Source organism: Aspergillus sclerotioniger, assembly GCF_003184525.1.
Source record: "Aspergillus sclerotioniger CBS 115572 chromosome Unknown BO94scaffold_39, whole genome shotgun sequence".
NCBI classification, from domain to species: Eukaryota; Fungi; Ascomycota; class Eurotiomycetes; order Eurotiales; family Aspergillaceae; genus Aspergillus; species Aspergillus sclerotioniger.
Window position 1 is genome coordinate 192,826 of NW_020291029.1, and position 20,869 is coordinate 213,694.

At 52.0% G+C, this 20,869-nt stretch overlaps 8 protein-coding genes across 8 annotated transcripts; 1 reads left to right on the forward strand and 7 right to left on the reverse strand.

Moving 5' to 3' along the window:
* Positions 1–489: 489 nt before the first annotated feature.
* BO94DRAFT_270036 (uncharacterized protein) lies at positions 490–818 on the reverse strand. The gene has a single exon (XM_025606554.1). It carries the CDS (start codon positions 719–721, stop codon positions 542–544), a length of 180 nt encoding a protein of 59 aa, XP_025462644.1. The 5' UTR covers positions 722–818; the 3' UTR covers positions 490–541.
* On the forward strand, positions 571–2,097 carry BO94DRAFT_628337 (Fe-S cluster assembly protein dre2). Its single transcript, XM_025617477.1, has 2 exons — positions 571–1,579; positions 1,638–2,097. Exons 1-2 carry the CDS (start codon positions 916–918, stop codon positions 1,943–1,945), a joined length of 972 nt encoding a protein of 323 aa, XP_025462645.1. The 5' UTR covers positions 571–915; the 3' UTR covers positions 1,946–2,097.
* A 1,101-nt stretch (positions 2,098–3,198) lies between these two features.
* On the reverse strand, positions 3,199–5,241 carry BO94DRAFT_270076 (uncharacterized protein). The gene has a single exon (XM_025606556.1). The coding sequence runs from the start codon at positions 4,753–4,755 to the stop codon at positions 3,454–3,456; it is 1,302 nt and encodes a 433-aa protein (XP_025462646.1). The 5' UTR covers positions 4,756–5,241; the 3' UTR covers positions 3,199–3,453.
* Positions 5,242–6,736: 1,495 nt separating this feature from the next.
* On the reverse strand, positions 6,737–7,829 carry BO94DRAFT_550664 (uncharacterized protein; the record flags this gene model as incomplete). Its single annotated transcript, XM_025613503.1, has 3 exons — positions 6,737–7,068; positions 7,250–7,462; positions 7,688–7,829. The coding sequence occupies 3 exons, from the start codon at positions 7,827–7,829 to the stop codon at positions 6,737–6,739; spliced, it is 687 nt and encodes a 228-aa protein (XP_025462647.1).
* A 1,237-nt stretch (positions 7,830–9,066) lies between these two features.
* BO94DRAFT_477320 (NUDIX hydrolase) lies at positions 9,067–10,415 on the reverse strand (the record flags this gene model as incomplete). The annotated part of the gene is made up of 5 exons (XM_025608638.1): positions 9,067–9,395; positions 9,453–9,839; positions 9,953–9,979; positions 10,071–10,227; positions 10,389–10,415. The coding sequence occupies 5 exons, from the start codon at positions 10,413–10,415 to the stop codon at positions 9,067–9,069; spliced, it is 927 nt and encodes a 308-aa protein (XP_025462648.1).
* Positions 10,416–10,810: 395 nt separating this feature from the next.
* BO94DRAFT_526855 (MRS7 family protein) lies at positions 10,811–13,039 on the reverse strand. Its single transcript, XM_025610367.1, has 3 exons — positions 12,840–13,039; positions 12,237–12,760; positions 10,811–12,173 (listed from the first exon to the last, which is right to left on the reverse strand). Exons 1-3 carry the CDS (start codon positions 12,904–12,906, stop codon positions 11,133–11,135), a joined length of 1,632 nt encoding a protein of 543 aa, XP_025462649.1. The 5' UTR covers positions 12,907–13,039; the 3' UTR covers positions 10,811–11,132.
* Positions 13,040–13,541: 502 nt separating this feature from the next.
* On the reverse strand, positions 13,542–15,253 carry BO94DRAFT_560613 (glycerophosphocholine acyltransferase; the record flags this gene model as incomplete). Its single annotated transcript, XM_025614166.1, has 2 exons — positions 13,542–14,280; positions 14,337–15,253. 2 exons carry the CDS (start codon positions 15,251–15,253, stop codon positions 13,542–13,544), a joined length of 1,656 nt encoding a protein of 551 aa, XP_025462650.1.
* A 1,242-nt stretch (positions 15,254–16,495) lies between these two features.
* On the reverse strand, positions 16,496–18,745 carry BO94DRAFT_539825 (DUF2841 domain-containing protein). Its single transcript, XM_025612783.1, has 6 exons — positions 18,623–18,745; positions 18,510–18,557; positions 18,242–18,446; positions 17,674–18,165; positions 17,414–17,599; positions 16,496–17,346 (listed from the first exon to the last, which is right to left on the reverse strand). Exons 2-6 carry the CDS (start codon positions 18,531–18,533, stop codon positions 16,769–16,771), a joined length of 1,485 nt encoding a protein of 494 aa, XP_025462651.1. The 5' UTR covers positions 18,534–18,557; positions 18,623–18,745; the 3' UTR covers positions 16,496–16,768.
* Between the last annotated feature and the right edge of the window lie 2,124 nt (positions 18,746–20,869).

Here is a 20,869-nt window from a genome sequence, read left to right on the forward strand (position 1 = left end):
AGAGTTTGACACTACAAAACTCTTCAAGAAATACTACTCCAAATAGATGAACTGCTGCCTCGGAGCCAAAAATCATTCTAATCAATTGATTAGAGTACCCCAGAAGCCACCGTGCTGTCCTGAACACTCGAGTTGTCCAGTCCTCCATACCCATCTACCCGCCCGATGGCCGTTTCCGGGGTACGATTAAGGTTGGAATGCGTCTGGGGTAAACAACTGGCAACTCCTCAGCCGACAGGCCAACTCGCCAATAATGACCATCCGTGTTGCATGAAGCCCCGACTTCTGGCACATCGATATGTGTACAGGCTTCATGTTGGTAGGAGGGCAACCACCCTCTCCGGCCATCTTGTGACATCATGGGCCGTCAGCAAACAAGCGGGGTTGCGAGTGATGCATATTAGTCAGCCAGCTTGGGCAGCAGGCCATCCACGCTAAGCCCGAAAGGGCCAGTAATTACCGTGCAATTTCCACGGCCATCGAGCAGGAGCAATAGCAACGGGGCTGAAGTAATATCGGTGCGGGGCATTGGAGAGAATGATCACAGTGAAGTTGCCAGAACCCGAGGAGAACCTCCCAGAAATCTCATCATTGCCGAAGGGAGCGGGCAAGGCCTATCACGATCGGCCGATTGACACCCTTGTCCCCAGCATTTCCTCGGGGTTGTGCAGATTTGTAGTCCGCAGTCATCAGATAACCCAAAAAATACCGGCGATAACATTCAAACACAATCTCTGCCACCGACCCCACCACCCAATCACAACGCAGTCAGATGACAATTGAGTCAGCCAGACAAACCCAAAAACAAGCGTCCGATCACGGTCCCGGTCACTTTTGACCTCAAGTTCCCCCCCTCCATTCTCCTCCACCTCTCTACCCTTCCTTCACGAACGAAACCACAGGTAGACTAACACAATGGCTCCCTCGTTCGTGACCATTGACACAACGCCCGACTTCGACATGGCGCCCACTCCCTCCTTCCAGCCCAAGTCAACCGACCCCTCCAAGCGCACCCTCCTCCTCGCTCCCCCCTCCATCGCCACTCAGGAAGAAAAGCTTCGAGACCTTTTCACGACTTTCGACCGCTCCACAACCGACCTGCAGATGCTCGACCGCATATCTGCCGGCTTCGTCTCCCTCCCCTCCAACACATATGATCACATTCTCGTCCTTACAGATACCGATGGCACGCGCCGGTCGGAGGCACTCCACCTGCTCACGCGGGACGTATACACGGCGCTGGTTCCATGCATGAAGGCTGGGGCGAAGCTGCAGACCCAGGATAACTTCTTCGGGGAGGCTGAGAAGCGCGAGGCTGTTTTGGCGGGGCTGATCAAGACCGATGCCGGATTCGAGAAGATGGATCAGCCCAAGTCGTTCGCTATACCCCTGCGTCGCGGTGGAAAGAAGAAGGATGCCGTGAAGATGGAGACGGTTGCGCCTGCTCCTACGCCTGCGCCTCCCGTTCAGCCCGTGGCTGTGGGCATGATTAATAATGAGGACGATTACGATAATGACGATGATTTGATCGACGAGGACACGCTACTGTCGGATGAGGATTTGAAGAGGCCCATACAACGTGAGTTACATTTATCCTATCCCATATTCCAAGCCTTGCTGACGGATTGACTGTATAGCCCCGGAATGCCAGCCTAAGCCCGGTCGCCGGCGCCGAGCCTGCAAGGACTGCACATGCGGTCTCGCGGCACGACTCGAAGCAGAGGAACAGGCGGAGCGAGAGAAGGCAGACAAGGCTCTGAATGTGCTGAAGTTGGAGACGGACGATCTGAATGAGTTGGACTTCACCGTGGAGGGCAAGACTGGCTCGTGTGGTAACTGCGCACTGGGCGATGCCTTCCGGTGCGCGGGCTGCCCGTTCATCGGTCTCCCGGCGTTCAAGCCGGGCCAGGAGGTGCAGATTCTGGAAAATGTTGCGCAATTGTGAAGTTCTTTTCATTCTGGTCGGGTCTCTTTCGGGTTCATTGTGGGTTGGTTCCGGACTGGCGATGGTTGGGCGAACGGATAAAATATAGAATACCTTAGTTACCTTTTATGACTACTACTATCACCTTATTTAGGTTGAATGATCAATTATCTCAATTATACCTATCACCTAGAAACTAATACATCCTTTCATCAACGATACCAACCCAACACTAATCTGGGGTAGTATCTCCCTAAATCCTCCGACCCAACACCCCCCAGCATAATAACATACAGCACAGCACAGCATATAGCATATGCACATGCACCCCTGCAAGACCATCCAAGCTCCAGGTTCCAGGTCCAACCAATCCCCTATCCATCTATCTATACATAGCAACAACACACCTACTGCACACATACACACATACATACATACACACGTATCCATACTCAATCTCAACCAACCAGCCAGCCAGCCAGCCAGCCAGCCAGCCAAACAATCCCCCTTACCTAAACCACCCCACACATAAATCTCCGCAGGAAAAACAACCCTCCCTGCCTATCCAGGTACCGAGCATCAGCACCAAACCCATCATAATATCAAATACCGTCTACGCACTGACCTAGTTAAATACCACTTACTACCTACTAGGTAACACAACCCGCCGCCCCGGTACCTACCCAACCTATTAGGGTATGTAATGTCATACAACATGCCCCAGTACAATCAAACCCAAACCGCGTCGTATGGGTAGATGCATATATGTCGTACAAAGCATTACATATATACTCGAATGACAAATCTTGATGTGGGATATTGATTGATTGGTTGACTACTTGGGTAAGTGGATATGTAAAATAACAGATTTAGTTTAATTGATGTTGTATTATTTGTTGTTATGATCTCAATTTTATGGAGGAGTGTGGATAGGGGGTAGATACTAGATAGGTATAGCAGGGTAATTAATACTCCGAAGTAGGTAAATAGTCAGTTATCAGTGAAGGTAGGGGGTGAGAGACAGATGATGACTTGATTCATGTGTGTGGGGTATGTAGGGTAGGTGGGAAGATCATGCGTATGAATTGAGATCACGCTCATCATGTTGGAGGTAAGGGGGCGGGGGAGGTGCACGTGTTTTGATTGGGATTACATTTTTTGGAAATAAGAGCCTTGATTTGGGTGCGGAGTATGTATTTATCTGTTATCTGATTTCTATTTGGTTGGAGAGTGTGGTTACTTAGTGGTGGGTAGATTTTAGAGGTAAGTACTGTGGTAGATAGATAGGAAATCGTATTACAATACGCTATTATCAATGTATATATCCATCCTATATCCCCAACGCCGAGCGAGCAACCTGAAAATGCCAACGGGATATCATGGTGTAAAGACTAGACACGAAGAGAGGTAGAGAGCGACCGGAACAAGACGGGCTAAAGGCTAATAGATGGCAAAGAAGCGAAGGGATATCTTGAAAGTAAGAGAAGCGAACAGGAAAGAAAATGAGTAGAGAGTGGACCCCGTCCGTTCTAAATCCATGGGTCAGACTGTCCGTAATTGTTATTATACGCACTAACTGGTCCAACGAGTCGGATCTGCGACTTCAGCTCAGAGTTCCGTCGATGGCCTCGCGATCCAGTAATCTTCTTCCTGGCGCCATCGAGGGCGCCCAGGAGATGGTGTGTCCCATCTTGCAGGGCCCTGACACAGTCCCGGGTGTTCTGCTGGAGTTGAGACCGGGCTGGTGGCGTCAGAGGTGGTGTTGCTGACGACACAAAGCCCTTCTTGGACGAGCTCGCTTTCCTATATCGGGGAAACCGAACGTGGTGGCTCTGTCGGTAACTAATTCGTTTCTCACGACCGGATTTCTCCCAGATGGCGGCACCGTACTTTTGATACGGCGACATGGGGACTGCCAGCTGCTTGTTCCGCTGGAACGCCAGGGGCCGCGGGCGCTTCCCGCGGGGACCCATGGTTGAGCGGGTGGACATGCGTGACAGGCGTTTGCCCGCAGCCGAGACATCCACTGGGCTCAGGAGCCTCGGGCTGCCAGGCGGGGAAGGTTCTTTCGATGCAGTGGTCTTGCTGGATGGGGTCGGGGTGCGTGCATAGTCTGGCGAGTCTGTCGCGGGTCGTGAAGATCTATTGCTCTTGTTTCTTTCTAGCGAGTTTTTCGATAAACGCCGTTGGACGTAAGAGCGAATTGAGTTGCGGACGTCGGACGAGTTCCAGCGGTTGCGACCCTTGGAAAAGTCGAAGACGGCGAGGTTTAATCGACTGCCGGTCTTTTTGCGGGGGTGTGTTGCAAAACGCGGGGATGGCGGAAGAGCCGAAGGAGTGGCCAGCTCGGGGAAAAAGTCCCATTTCTTCTCCCGAAAGTAATGGTTGGGACCAGCCCGGGTGGCCGTCCAGGGCGGCGGGCGGTCACAATGGTCATCATGGAGGAAAGTGGTGGTGATGGCGAGGTGGTGAGGTTGATGAGGCCCTGGAGCAGGAGAATGATCGACAAGCTCGGTCAGATCGTCCGAACCGGAGCGGACAAAAACAGGGTAACTCTCGGTAGAATCCTCGGAAAAGCGTCGGCTGTCACAGAAGCTGGAGTCCGTGCTGCTGTCATCGCTCCATGCGGTGGAGCCCTCATCCATCGACGGGGTTTCAGGCAGCGGCTTGGGAGGCAGCTCGGGGAGTGGCTTATCAAGGTGCAGCAGTGTCGGGCGAGCGGGGGGCACTGGCACTCGAGGAGGAATCACTTGTTCCAATCCTTCAAGGGACCGGGAGGGCCTCACCGGAGGGGCCTGTCGAGGAAGGGCCAACGAGGAAGGGGAAAGCATGGTGGTGTAAGCGTGGGCGTGGGTGGGTGTAGCTCGGGCACGGAAGTATATCGTGGTCGTGGCAGTGGGTAGTAGATAGTTATAGCTGGGGATGAAGGGAGGGGAAGGGCGTCTCAAATGGCTTCCTCCTCCTCGAAGCCGGGGGGGAGGAGAACGTGGCAAGGGAAAATCAGAGGAACAAAAGAACAAAGCAGAAGGAGTGAAGAGAAAGATAACCAGCCAGTCGAATCGGGTGAAGTCGACCGGATTAGTATGTCCTCCGTGCAAGTGTCAAAGTAACTCGCGAAGTACCAAAAATGTGACCCGAACACGGCCAGGTCCGTTGCTTTTTCGACTCTCGCCAGTCGCCGGCCTCGTTGCAATTTTAACCTTTTTTGGCGGCCAGGATGACAGCCCAGCAGGCAAGCAAGCAAACAATCACACGACCGTCCCCGGCAAGGTCAGCCTGTGGCCGGTGTCTTTATCCGGGATTGTAGAGATAAAGAACAGGCCGGGACCATGGTTCAGAAAGAGGAGAACGAGGGAAAGAAAGCGAGGACGAAGGGCAAGGGGAGGAGAAGAGAGGGAGGGGGGAGCAGATGGCAGGCGTGAAAGGGAGGGGTTAATAAGAGAAGAGGAGAAGGGAACGAGGCCGACAGAAGCAGTGGATGTGATGTGATGGGATGGCAATCCAATCCATGGGGAGGGGGGGATCCATAGGGGGAGGGTCGCGATGCAACTAAACGAGGGCCGCCTGGCTGTTCCGGCCGTTCATCCCTAGATCCCAAGGAGTCGGGGCGGAGTCAGATGGGCCCGCCGGATCAGGTCCAGCGAGAGCAGGAAAATCAAAAAAAAAGTAAAAACCGATATATCTCAAGGGCAGTTCCTGGTCGGCCGCAGGATCGTCGTGGTCATCATGAGCGGGAATAGCCTCATGAGAGTGACACCCCCATGCAAGGGATGGTGATAGGGTGGGCTGGGCTGCTGGCGCGCCATGGGCAGATTCCGTGCAACCTCGCCTCCAATGCCCTGGACCCAGTCAGAATGCGGTCCAGTAATGATTTGGAAAAGATGGCTGCCGGGATCAATGAATGGATGGATGGATGGATGGAATCATGAAGGAAAGCAACTGAGTTAGGGCCGGGAAATACGAACCTCAACCAGCAACCGCACCAACGCCGGAGTGATCCAAGCCCGCAGGACCCCAGAGTCGATCTCACCCTGCCAGAATGAACAGAAACCCACTTGGTCGATTATTATTAGCGGCTCCCGGGGCAGATCGGCCTCCCACCAGTCATCCTTCGGGTTTATTTTGGTTGTTTGCCGGTCGCTAGTAGATGGCTGGCACTGGCTCGCCAACAAAGAACACCGCTTATCCCTGGTTGCCTCAGCCTTTCAGCTCTCGCCATCCATCCTCATCCCTGACGGCTGAACCGACTTAATGAACTCACGCTTTCACTAACCTGAAAGGTGGATCCGTCATCTCAGCATGGCCCCCCGGTCTGCAGTCCGAAGGAAACTTCCAGTCCGCGCGAATGACATACATGGGTGGGATAGGTCACATTGCGGTATGGAGATCGCCTTTGACAGACCCTCTTCTTTTCTTCCTTCTCTCTTCTCTGCACGCTTAGCTTGGTTTCTTAGTCGCGTTTTCTTCCTTAGCTGCGTCTCTCTCGTTTCTTTTTTTTCTCGTGGGTGCAAGGTACATATATGACATGTAACACAGATAGTCTATCCAGTATCCAGAATTGCTCTCCTTTTGTTCAGGACAGACCATAATGCCCATTGTCGATGCTCAACTTCCTTCATAGGAGACATCCGGCAGATAACCGACGCATTGACGCCTCTGACTGCCGGATTTCACTTCTAGCCCCAACCAGGCTCTTCCATCAAGGAATCCGATGCCTATGAGCTAAACCGGCGCTCATTCATACTATGACAGGTCACTCTAGCCAAGACACGTGCTCCAGACCGGTGTCGCTCTGAGGATTTCGTGGATACATCACAGTGTCTCACCGACCACGCCGTAATGTGCCTCGTTCTGGCCCTCCTCCACTGTTCGTCCCTTCCTCTCGGGATTCAGCTGCGTGGTCGCACCTATCAGCCCCATCGGAGTCAGGCAGGCATCTAGGCGGCCGATTCGATCGGTGAAAACCCAAATGCTGTCAATGCAGCGACGCCACATTCGCCCGTCGCAGCAGACATTGTACTGTGCGACAGACCCGGTGGGTATACTTCGGACACAATCGAATTGTGGTACAGCTGAGCCCGAGAGACGATTGACATACGGTGGAGATGGCTGGTAGTCGCGGTACGCGCTGACTTCATGCCTTGCTCAGATCCACCCAGATAACAACTCAGTCGATCGATCCGATCGAGTGAGCATGAGCTCATGATGAGACAAGAAGGCATGCGCTACAATGTGAGCCTTCTGGGTTGAGTGTGGGGCTTCCAGACTTCCAGTATCAAGACGGTCCACCGCCACCATTCAAGAAAGCGGACGAATTCCACTCACGGGCATACCCGACCCGTTTCAGATCACAGTCGGATTGAGGCTGGTCCCATGGCAACCAAGCAATGCTGCTGCGGGCAATGCGAGCCGACCTGCGTCGGTGATTGGTAGACAGATTCCAAATCCGATCCGCCATGTTGCAGGTGTCGTGAATGGATCTCCGAGTTTCGGCCGCCTCGAATAGGCGGTGGGAGTCTTTCTCTGATGATGGCATTGCTGGTCATCTTGGCTCCATGTGTTGCCGTCATCAGCAATGAGGGATCAATGACACTAACATTGTTGCACGGGATGTCTCACCTGCACCTGGCGGGCTACAAGGCTAGGCAGCAGGGGCCATTCCTAATCCTAAAGCAGGCTTCAGACACATTCCACGCTTGTAGATTGTTGCAGACCATTGTTCGAGGCCAGCACCAGGTGACCATGTTTGTACTCCGTACTTACTGTGCCAGATGCGAATGTAAGCGGCTGCCCCAATGAGCGCCAGCACAACGCTGTCACACGGCCCGAGAGGCCAATGAGAGATCGGTGCTGTATCAGGAGCGTTGATAGCATGGGGTAATCTGCACGTCCAGGATTTAGTCATGGTTGTAATTGAGATGAGGAAAGCCAGATACTGAGCTGCTGCGTAACTCAGCCTGAGCATGACGGTGATGGTCAATTATAGTAGTTGGATAATTCATCCACCACCATGACAATGTTAAGTCTGACCTATAATGTTGGCCAGATAGTCCTGTCTGTACTTTCATCAGCGCACAATGCAGAAGCAGACAGAAAGACAATCAACTTGGGGTGACCTTGAAGCGAGCCGGCCTGGCCACGTGCAGCGGCGGCGACAAGGCAAACAAAACATTCCTCGCTGGTCAGCCGGCCTTCTTCAACCATCAGTTCTCCACCCAAAGAATTCATCCAGGCGCTGCTCGTTTGCTACCGTTGGCATTAGACATGATAAGACTTCAATCAGGCTTTCCCAACCATCTTCATGTTGACGGATTCTCACCGACCTTCCTATTGCATCTAGTGGGCAATTGCACCGCTCATCTGCGTCTGACATGACATGAGTTCCAGAATGCAACATCCAGGGGACCTAGACTACTAAAAGGCCACCAGTTATGCTCGAAAACGAGGAGTTTTCCTTCTCTGAGATAATCATTTCGGCAAGTCAACATTGCTAAAGGTACTCCAGATCGGCAGATGCCGCAATTTCTACCAGAAACAGAAAGCATCTCCGTCGAAAACTTGCCCTTCTGCAGCTACCGATCTCTCTAATGCACGGTCCAGATGCCTCATGCAAACACCCACAAGCGACTACGGAGTGCGATGACAAATTTTTGCCTTGTACGACCAACAGGAGGTTACAGATGCGGTTCGGAGATAGCGTGGGAACACGCTATGACAATCCGGACGACAGCTGTTAATTGGCGAATGCACAACATCGGCTATGCATCTCGAGCGTCATCACAAGATTGTGGACGTCAAGCATTCCGTAGCGCCAACCTGATGGGCACCTGCAGCAGGCAAATCACAGGCAATCAGGAGGAACCCCGGCCCGACAGCAGTGGCCCGCAGAGGGACAAATATGGGATTGCGAACCGGTGTCCCTACCAGCCGCCTGCATCTCAGGGGTTTGTCCTACCAACTTGTTTGTGGTCTCCTGTTCTGATCGAGTGACACTGATCTCGCGTGGTGTCGTCTCACAAGCCACCGAGACCCTTCGTGCCAGGACCCGATTTGATAGCGATAGATGTGAAAGCCACGGTCTTCCTATGGGATAAAATATCCATAATAGATGTCTATCTCAGATATAGAAAGGTAGGTAGATATCAACTAAGCTTCGCCGCCAACCTCGTATCCTCCCTCGTCAACTGATCCCCTTTTCTCCGAATCGGACTTAAGCGGCCCATCTTCCGCAACTGCGCAATAATCGCCTCATCTCCGAAGTGGCTGTTGTGCTCAAACTCGGGCTCCTCTGCATACGCAACCCGCGCCACATCCACCAGCATTCGTGCCGTCATCCCAAACACCCGGTAGCGGATCACCTGCTCGGCCTTCTCCTGTTCCTCCAATTGACTGATCGTCTGTTTCTGCTCCCTGGTCCCTTCCTTCGGCTTGACCACCTCTTTAGGCCGAACAGGGACGAAAAACTGATGCACTACTTCACCTGTCAGTAACCGAGTCTACACCCCCATCTCGAAGAGAAGAAACTCACTCCGCCAATCCGACTGATGCCACTCTGTCCAAGCCCCCTTATACCAATCCACCGGATCCCCTCCCCAATCCTCTTCATCCCTGCTCCGCAAAAAATTCCTAAACGGCGCCGTAAACACCGCAGCCACCTCCCGCGCATCCAACCTCGGGATCAGGGAAACCTCAGGATCGGCATTCTCGCCCGTCCTTTCATCGAAAGAATGCAAAAGCGCCACACACGGCCGAACTACCAGTTCCGTTCGTGCCAAATTGGCCGGGAACTCGCAGAGATGCTCGACCGTGAAAGGCTGCGGAAGTTTCTGGTTGGTGTCAGGAAGCCCGATCTCCTCTTTGGCTTCGCGTCGAGCCGTCTGAAAGGGCGTTTCTTCCAAAGTATCGGCTTTTCCTGCTCGGGTTAGCTTATTTCCTCGTAGGCCTGCAATTTCTACGGTGATAGACCAAGCATCTATCTGCTACACATAGTATCCGAGGAAAGACAGAAAGAGAAAAATAGAGACCTACCACCCGGCAAAGCAGCCTGTCCAGCATCTGCACCATCATCAACATCATCAGCCATTCATCCATGCATCCTACCCTACCCTACGCATCACCAAACAAAAACATAAGGATAGATACTCACACGAACTCAACGTCGCCGCCCTCATCGTCAACACAACCCTCAACTCCCCCCTCTGGTCCGCATAAAGCAGCACCAGCACCGCAGCCCGTCTCGACAACGGCACAGAATCATAGCTCGTTGGTGGCGGAACGTAGTTTCTTAACCGCGAGATGGCTTTCTAGTTGCGTTTAGTTAGCTGGTTACGTCATTTGGGACTAGCGCGGATGCGATGTATGATTGGGGACAGTCTGTATTAATCAATTGAGGGATGGGATATTTTATTCCGTTTGAATCGGAATAGAAAGAATTAATTAGATGGTGGATGGATGATGGATGTACCTGTGATGCGAGGTTCAAAGGCGGCATTATGCTGCGCGCGTGGCTGTGACTGTAAGTGGTGAGGTTGCGAATGATCCGGGGTTGGCGGTGCAGCAGTAGGTGGTGGTGGGGGAGGGTTCGCATTTCAGGGAACCGGAATTATAATCGATCATTTATTTATTTAGGTAGGTAGTTAGTATTAGGTGAGGGGGATGAGGATGGATAAGTTAAGTAGATTGGCTGGGGTTTGGAATTGGTCTGGGCTCAAATGGTCACTTGATAGGAGAGAGAGTAGTACCTTAGGTAGAGTTGTTGTTGGGTTGGGGTTGTTGCCGAGGTAGAGTGGCTAAAGTGCCGGAGTAGCCGCTTTACTATGGTTTTCTTTTCAACTGACTAGGTACTTATGTATGAATGGATGTATGTATGTATGTATGTATGTTGTACGAATTATTCATGACTGATTTATCCATTAATATTCCCACGACGATTTTTTTTGTCCAGATCAACCGTCCAAGTATCTATTTGAGTTCGGTACATCACAAAAGAAGATTGTGTTTAAAGGATATGAGATAAGAGAACAGGACGACGGTGTCCAACCATGGGATCCTTAAAGCAGGAGTAGGAACAGGAAACAAACAGGAGTCTATCGTATACACACTAACACATGGGGAGAAAGTAGAGAGGATGGGTGGGATGGAGGAAGGAGAAGGAGGAGATCTATGTCACAGCTCATCAACGCGCGAAGGAAAAACGACCGGATGGAGATCATTTCTTCTCTTCCTTGGCCGGGGTGGCCACTTCGGCTTTCTCGCCCTCCTTCGCGGCTTCAGTGGCCTCACCGGACTGGCTCTTGAACTTGGCCTCGAATTTCACGTCCTCCTTGTCGTCAATGTCCTCGATATCCTTGGGGGCCGCGACACCCTTCTCTTCGTTCTCGCTGTTCTGCTCGTTCTCCTCTTCGATCAGCTCTTGCTGCTCTTTGATGACCTCCAGACGCTGCTTGTTGGTGGCGGCGCCCTCGGCGTTGTGCACCTCAAGCTCGATCTCGTGGAACAGCTCCTCGGGGATGCTGGACAACACAGACTGGAGAGCTTCGATCTGGGACGACATCTCGGCTTCCTTACCGCCCTGGGCGTACACATATGCGTTGCTCAGGACCAGGAGGGTAGATGGGACGCCCTGCTTCAGACGCAGGTCCAGCCACATCGACAGATCCTCGCGCAGGCGAGCGGGGGAGACACCGTGCGTGCGGATACCACGGGAGGCGCTGGCCATCTGCAGCTCGGGGACAGACAGAGACTCGACACCCTCGTGGAAGATGGCGCGGTCATCGCGCTTGATCTGGCGCATGCGGTGGCGGATGTTGTACCGGAGCATGGCATCCGTGCCGAAAGTGTTGAGGTTCATGTACTTGCAGATTCCCACCAGCTGGGGCCGGGACAGGTTGTCGAGCGTCAGGTCATCCTTGAAGATCTTGCACACCTTAATCACGTCATCAGGGGTGGGCGATTCTCCCGTGGTCCTGATCTTCTTGAAGAATTCGGCAAACTCCTCGTTCTTGACGGTCGCAGCGGTGACCGGAAGACCAGACTCCTTCAGTGTGTCCTTCAGGAATCCCGAGACCTCCTTGCGCGTCGAGCTCAGGCTCAGCGCCTTCTTCTCGCGCGCCTTCTGGCCCTCGTAGGTGCTAGGCAGCATGTTGGGGAACAACTTGAGGGCAATGGGGAGCAGCAACTCCGCGAAGGGAATAATGACGAACATGGAGAAAGGCACAAGGCGACCCAGATCCTTGACGGTTCTTTGGAGCTGCACAAATATGCAGCGTTAGTGATGATCATGATTGACAGAGACCAAGCAGACGGTACTAACCTGACGGTGCTCTCTCCGGCTGAGTTCGTAGCCGGCAGCCATCTTCAATGCAAGCCTGGAGCTGATCTTGACTTCCGTGGCAAGAAGCTTGGTACCATCCCAGTAATGCTGGACTTCTTTCTTGATTTTTTGTCCAATAGTGAGTTTCTTCGCCTCCTTCTCCTTTTTGCCGTCTACATCGGTAGCCTTGATCGTCGTCAGCTCAGCCGACTTTCCTTTGTTCTGCGCATCAATTTGAGACGAAATGGTCTGCTCGGGGTTGGATGCGACCTTCTGGACACCCTTGGTGCCCGTGGGCTGCACGGTATCCGGGGGGAGGGGCTTCTTAGCCTGTTCGGCGTTGAAACCCGGAGGGGGGAAAGAGTTTGACGAAGAGGATGTGGAAGTAGGGGGCTCAGTGGCATATCCGCGCTGCTGGGGGACTAGGATCGCGATGGCCGACAGTCGGGATGGCAGACCTCTGCCGTTGAATCGGAGGTTTGCGGCCGTGGTCGCAGCCAAGGCACCGGAAAGGCGTGGTCGGGCTGAATGAGAACCATGGGTTAGCCATTAAACAGTCGAAACATATCGGCATCCAAGGATACGGATTTCAGATGAACCTACCGATCAAATTAGGCCGCAAAACTGCATTGCCGTGCACAAGGCTAGCTGACCTCATTGTTACGGACATTGCGGAAACCTAGGGGATTGAAATGCTCGGAAGAGCGAGCGAAGACTGGAGAATGCACAACAATTCTGAGCCAAATGCTAGTATTCACCTTGAGCGGGGCACACCAAGTAGATAGGAAAAGAAAGGATCGGACATTAACATCGGAAGACAAGATGTCGTGGTGTCGTCTGCGAGGGTCTGGAGCAGAGGTGGCTACGCACGTGACCGCCGCGGTGTCGGACTTAAGGTTTGATCGCCGCCGAACGTGAGCCCGGCCGGCTTCGCTACTGGAAGCTTCGACCTCCGATCTCATCAAACATGACTCAATTTATTCCAATTACCTAACTAGCCAGCATTGACTAGCCAACAAACTGACAAATCATTATATTGCTTGAAATGAGCGTATCATTATGCGAGGCCACGGTCAATCGTCACGCAAGTCTAAATCTCCAAACTATACAATGCCCAAACCAACCAACATGAAAAAAAGCAAGACAAGACAAAGACTCCCAATGTAAAGGAGCGAATAAGAGATGACATTGGGTATCAGTGGGAAACAATTTAATCTAGTCAGATCCGCAAGGCATGGCTATAGGCATGAAACTTCCAAAACAGGCAAAAGGGTGGGTATTATGTATGGTGCTTCACGTAACGTATCAGGATCGTTCCCGGACCACAGAGTTGTCGGCAACATGGCTGCCCTCCACGCCAGTGGAATGGGCATCAAGAAGAGGAATCTGATCAATGCTGGCCTTTTCGGATCCCCCACTGGCCGATTCCTCGACGGCCGTCGCCCCCGATGTCGCAGCGTTGTCGGATGTTAGGAGTGTCGGACTGATGACTCCTTCCGGGGACGATTGCCAGCGAGCGACATCTTTCTTCAGCTCCTCCAGCTCCTTCTGGAAGCGCTTGCCGAAAACGTCAATATAGTAGGTCGCACCGTTATGGACGCTCAGAATGAAGAGACCGGTCAGGAATATCCCGCTAGCCCACCGAGACCAGAACCACAGAGGGCAAGGAATCATCGTCAATATCGCGTACGCATATTGAATGAGCATGAAGGCCGGAGCCTGTAGTGATTCCGGGAGGCCGAGAACGACTTTGCCAATCCAGGTCTTGGCATAAGACTTGCGGAGCCATGTGAAGCTGGTCGGACGTCCCGCAGCGATCTTCTCGGCACGACGAATAGTGATAAAGCAGTGATATGTCAACTGCCAGATCATATAGGGGACAGTTGCCCATCCCATCATCTCCAGAAGGTTAAAGTGATTTGGCGACCCAGGCTCGCTGGACTTGATTTCGTAGATTGCCGGGAATCTTTCTTTCAAGATATCCGTGGGTGTCATATGGACAAGACAATGCAAGGTCACGGGCGGCATGATGTGGATAAAAAGACTATGTCAGAGTCAGTGACTGATCAAAATGTGGTGCAAAATCCGAAGAAAGCTTACCTGACCACCTTGTCCATACTGTGGAAGACCATCGAGTTGCGCCACATGGCTATGGCAACTGCGTTGTTGCCAAAAACCAGACAGAACGTGCTGATGAATAGCCTCTTGGACCCAGGGAAGACCCAGAGACTAAGCATACAAAGCATGTTGACAAAATAACAGAGATCAGCCAAGAAATAGTGATAGCCTCGCTTGTGGTATCGGTAGAATCGAATAGGCATGAAGTATGCCAACTGCGCGCTGAACCAGATGTAGAAATACTCCGGGGACCCTCCGAGGAGGTAACCGCTCACAAGGATGTTCAGTACACCGGCGATGAAGGAGATCTTCTCGCGCAGCGTCACTGTTGCGGTCGCGTTCCATTGTTTCCCGAGGCGTTCCACTCCATCCTTCATACGACGGCGATACTTGTCCAACTGCTCATCTGCCGTCGGAACTCGTCTTTTCCACTCGCCCACAACACGCTCCTTAGCGTTAATCGAAGTAGACTTCAACTTCTCGCGCTGTCTCTTCACTTTATCCTTTTGCGCATTGAGCGCCCGCTGTAACTTCTCCAGTCTCTGGGACAGAGAGAGGTTATCGAGCAGATCAAACACGGTCAGTTGATCTAGAGGCGGAAACGTCTCCCAGTCATCATGGTATGAGAAGGAAGGGTTGCGCGATAGGCGCCCCGGCGAGGCAGGCGGCGAGTAAAAGGTATCAGGCGAGCCTAGAGCTTCTTCTGTTTCTGAGAGATCGTAGTCTGCCGTGGGGTGCAAGGCGGGCGAGCTGCTGCTGGCCACCGACTCCGGCTTCCTCGCATCGTAGGCGCCACCTTCCTCCATGATGAGTCTCTGCTGAAAGGAAAAGATCGTAGGACCGTCACGGGTGTGCGGATATGACCGACTGAGAAAACGTCCTATAGTTAGCATCGTCATGTTGTTTAGATGAATAGCCAAGCTTGGGCTAAAGAGCGGTCCTGCACCAGGGCAGATAAATAATGGGTAGAGCAAGGGGCGAGAGAAAGAATGAGCGAGCAGAACAGCATCTCCGGGCCGGATGCGGATTCCTTATCAATCTAAGGCATGGCGGACGAATCCATGAGTGACTTACAGACAAGTGCGGCAAGTGATGTCCTATCCAAAGGTCTGGCTTCGGAGTACTAAGTTTGAACGATAAAGCCGAGCCAGTCTTGTTCAACGCTCGAAGCGCATGACCCTAGAACTTGGGGAGCAGAAGGAAGGAGATGCAGAGTGTTGAGAGCAAGTTGGAAGGATGAGGTTCTCCGTGTGCACGCGTCGGCGGTTTTGGTTGGCTGGCACTGAGTTGTCGCGCCTTTGGGGTTCCAGAACGGCGATCGACAATATCAGACCTCTCTGACCAATCGTGCCACGCGCCCACCCCCACATGATTTGCCCCCATTGGATCCCATGGCTCACCTCCGGATGCGAGCCTGCCTCAGGCGGTTGCCATGGTTTGACGCAAGCTCAGGGCCCGGCCGGCCGTCTATCATGGTCCCTTTCGTTTCACCCTTTGCCGGTCTGCTCATCTATCTACCGAGTGCTAACTGCTAACACGGCCTAGCAGTATCTTTATTTCTCCGCTTATCATGAATGTCTGTGCTCGATCGGAGATCGGCTAGGCAGTCGAGTGTTCTTTGTCAGGTATGTGACATGGGTCTTCCAATCTTGAGATGATTCCGGGACAAAGGAGCCTCATTATTTTGCATCTCCTGTTAACACCTTAACCTTCTTTTCACTTTTGGCATTTCTGCGGGTTGGCAAAGACCACATGGCCTTACTGCCCCTGTTCCCTAAGAGAGTACTGCCGCTTCAGATTAGACATCAAGTACCCTCAGCTACGGAGTATATCTCGAGCGGATAGCTTCGTCCGACGACAAAAGCTTGTCGTAGGGGTTATCGAAACCATTCAACTTAGAGCAAACCAGCAGAAGTGTGTCTGGAGCTCTGCATACTGCGGGTTACAGTTAAACACGTGTAACAGACGATAATCACGACCCTTGAGCAGCTGGCAGCTGGCTGTCCTACCCCGCACGCCGCGGAATGGCGAGTAATTCCCAACAGAAATCGAGTCACAACTTCCTATCTACAAAGCAGCAGGGAAGAAGCCATCAGTAAAAAAATAGATTTGTCTTTCTATTTGACATTCGTAATCATATCTGACTAATGAAAACGCAAAACACAAAAGAAATATGTCTATATCACAGAAATTATATATCTGCCACTTGCGCCTCTTAAATGTAGCATGATACCGTGTACATCGAGCGCAGCCAGTTTCCAAACCAAGAAAACACCAAAAGAGAGGGATACAACAAAGGAAAAGGGGAAGTGCGGTAGCCGGGGGATCTGAATCTTGGTACAAGAGAAAATTTGAGTATATACAGAGCGTTGATGGAACGGGGGTTTGGCCGTGTCCTCTTTTATTCCCCCATGTCAGTATCCATTGAATGGAAGTGGCGCATGGGTAGCGGGAAGGCTCCAATATCCAGATTGGGGATTTTGTCCAGCAGCTGGGGCGGCTATTTGCTGGCCAAAGTAATCCGGAATACAAGAAGATTCAGCGGGGTGGAGGTCCCTGGGAGCACAAGGACCTCTGCTGGGCTCACTTGATGACAGCATCGGCGCAGCCATATCGGCGGAATAGGTAGATAAACCACTTTCTAAGGAGCTCTTTCGACTGATCGAGGGGCTGGATACCGGTGAAGGAGGATAACAGTAGTCCTGGGTTGCGGGGCGTTTCGCCTGTTGCATTCCTTCCATGGGTGGTAGACGCCTCTCATCTGATGATACAGGAATATCAGTGTGCGATTTGTCCGCAGGGGCCTGCGCTTCGTTCTGGTTCTCGGGGCTCTTGTTGCTGTCCTCGCTTGATTTGGGCGCATCCGGCTTGCCGTTAATAATCGGAAGAGACAGTTCGCGAGAGTTGGCGTTAACTGTTTGATCCCGCATCTCAGAGAATAAAAAGACTTCATCGAGATGGACATGCGAAACATAAATCATGGTATCGCCGCCTATTGAATTGGTTAGTCCCTAGGCATTGTCTTACGACCATGGTCGAAGATGGCAGGTGATGCGTACTGATCTTTCCATCAATGTATAGCTCCTCCATATAGCGAACGTAATAGATCTCATCCAAGATCTGTAGACGTCCCTCGGGTTGGATCTGACGCCGCACATCTTGTCCGGCATCTCTGAGCTTTTCGGCAGTGATCCCTCGGGTTTCCTTTAACTCGCACAGAATGTGGACAAGCAGCTTGATTCTCTCTAGAGAGACCGACAGTGTTAATAAAAAATTCAGTCAGGCCATCTCATATTTTAAAGAGAAACGCGAGTCTTACCGGCCTTTTGAAGATGGTCAGGTTCTCTATGCGTCACCCCTGTAGGCCACCACTTCGGCTTAGTCAATTCGGAGTCATTTTTCTGCGATGATCCTCCAGCAGCCCTTCGACCATTGTACGGATGATTGACTTGCTTGCGCGGCTCTACCTGCTTGATGAATGCCTTTGCAATGACCCTACAGTTCAACTGCTGGAAAGCTTCGAAAGCCTTCTCATAATAGCGTCGCACGAGATCCGTTTGTCCAAGTCGAAGCGCGGTTCGTCTTAGCGTCGGGGTAGGTGAAGCCGAGTCGAGATCCAGTCCGATGCCCGAGAGTTCGTGTCTCAAGCTGCGCCGATGACGCTTGTTTTGCAGTGACTGCCACTCACAAGGAATAAGTCCTGTCTGTCTGGGTAGGCCATGTTGATACCAAGCGGATTGCATTGCGAGGGACGGACTGGACATGAGCATTGGCTTTCCCGTGACATCGCCGTTCATGTGACTCAAGGTGTCTGTTTCGGGCAAGGGCCCGGCCTGGTTACTACTTCATTCTTGGCTGGCTCACTTCATCTCCCTCATCTCACTTACTAGCGTGGAGACTTTGCAGATTGGGTTGCCACGCTGTGGCGATCGACTTTAGGAATCGATCCTGCACGTCCTCTGTGAAGATTGCCTTTTCGCAGCCGGCGATGGATGGTGACGCTTCGACTCGAAGCTCTCCATTGTGGTCAATGCATAGCATTGCAAAGTGAGTATAACGGAAGTTGACGGCAGTTGATGCACGTTGCATTTCCTGTTCAACATATGACATCAGTCGGATGACCCATCCTAGTCCAGGTGGGAGAGCTTGTCTTACCGTGTGGCTCGCCTGAGCAGTCATATCGTGATATGATAACATCTGTTGCTGGTATTTATTAGCTTTCGTCGACTGACCTATCGCACTGGTAGCACGGGCCGGACTTGTCATACTCTCTGTTATAGGATATTGATGTCGAGCCCAAGTCACTTGCGTTCACTCTTCCCGGCCACCGGCAGTAAAAATAAAACGAGATACAACAGTTTTACTTCAGTGTTTATGGAAACCAATGGGGTGTCGATGGCTTAAGAAGTTTCCTGGCCTTGATCTCCAAGGTTCGGGCAATGGCCTATATAGGTCTGGAACTACCAAATATATCGCGCCGAGGGAAAAAGAAACGATTGCCGTCGGAGTAGTTGGCCGAAGGGCAATTACAGATGCAGACAAAAGTACGTTTGCTAACACTCGGCCATTGGGTCATGTCATGGGAGTTCAACGCGGCTTTTTGGCACTTATGACGTGCAAACTAATGCAAGGAAAACAAATACATACAGAAACTGACCATTGACTATTACGGACAAGTCCCTATCATCTAGCCTGTCTCCGTTGCCATGCGTGCATGGAGCCTAGTTATGCATTCTTCCCTAGGCTTTTCCGTTTGTGGCTTACGTCTGGCTGCCTTAGCCCATCTCCGAAGGAGTTGGAAATCATCATATGGTTTAAGAGGGCTTGAGCAATGCGGAATGGTGGATGTTGACTTGTTGAGTATAAACAGAGAAACATAGGTATACCTTCCGTACCGGCTCTGAGTATGTTTACGTGGAATTAATACAATAACGCGGGCAAGAAAGAGGATCAGGACCAACACAGCCGCTATTCCTTGGAGCAAACACCGGTGGACCCATCTAGATGGGAAATACAGTGGACAGGAATTTTTGGGGCTCTGGTTGCTCCTCAGTATCTTTCTAGTGAGTTGAAAAGACACACAGATCCAGATTATTGGGCTCCAAAATATATTGACAGCCATGCACTTCAGGGATCATGCATTTACGCTCGGCCTGATTAATTTTCGCCCGGGATACATGCCAGAGTTACCTTGGCTGACAACCTTAACCAAGGCACAGACTCATCTATCTACCAATCACAGGCGTTTTGGGGATATGTGGTGGTACGAATTTGACGCAATGGTGCAGCGAGATGATACATGATAACTGTGTCCTACTCCATACCAGGCAAAGGAAGATCACATGGCACTGGAAGTACTCGGAAGTCACAATCGAAGAGAGATAATAGGCCAATGCAGGCTCTTGCTAGCCTCTCATAGTCGTACGGCGAGTTGTGGGAACAATGCCGGTGCCCGTTCTCTCTGTCATTTCCCAGGCCCCGCAGGTCAGTCTGAACTCTGACTGACAGCTAGATTGGGTTGCTTAAGAGTGGTCTAGCTACACTAGGGCTAGGGATGGCATCCCACCAGTGGGAATAATTCCTTTGTCAGAGTCCTCACGATTTGACTTTGCCGGTTCTGTTTCTCTTGCAGCCAGTGCGGAAATTGCGGAGTTTGGGCGTAAGACCTGAAGGCCATACCGAGAGCCTGACCGCCGATCGCAGCCATACTTTGTCAAGTGTCAACGTTACCCATATTAATGTTTCATTAAGGTTCAACTGTATCGCGTTCGAGTGGAGAACGGATCAGAAAGAGTCTCCTGGCTGCGGCACTACAAAGCTAAAACATCTTTGCCTTTTCCGGCTTCATAAACAGACTCCTCGTCAAGCGACAGATTCGCACGCAGCTAGGCGTCTAGGAAAATTTGCATCCTTGTTGCTTGGGGGGGGGAGGGGGGGTACTGTGCCATGTCCCACACGGATAAGTTCTCCTACGAGAGCGATTGGGGCCGGCCTTTCCCATGCCGGTGGAGCCTGCGTCAAAAACGGCTAGGCAGAAAAAGTAAGTATAGGACCACACGGACCCCTTGGCTGTCTCGTCTCGCGATTCTGACCAGCCTGGCAAGCCACGGTGGGCTGACGATCCACAGAATGCCTGCGTGGGACGCTAGCCGCTAGCTGGGCGGGCTCTGTACGTCTATTCAGGAGAGAAACACGAAAAGAAAAGAAAAGAAGGTGATCCATATCACTCACATTGGTGCGGGGAGGACACTACACCTCCATATTGCTTCTTTATCCTGACGGTCTGTCTTACCATTCACCGGTGTTGAATGCCCAGACCAGACCGGTTGTAACCATCATAGGAAACATGCAGACGGTGAGACATCCACCTACGTACATCGTCATGCAAAAACGCTGCTTACCAGGAAACCCTGCATGATGGCTTGCATACTTGAGTCCGAGCAAACGGCGACTACGGGGTAGGTAGAGGTGGCGAGGAAATGGGCAGCAAAGCCGAGGGTGCCTCAGACTACTAC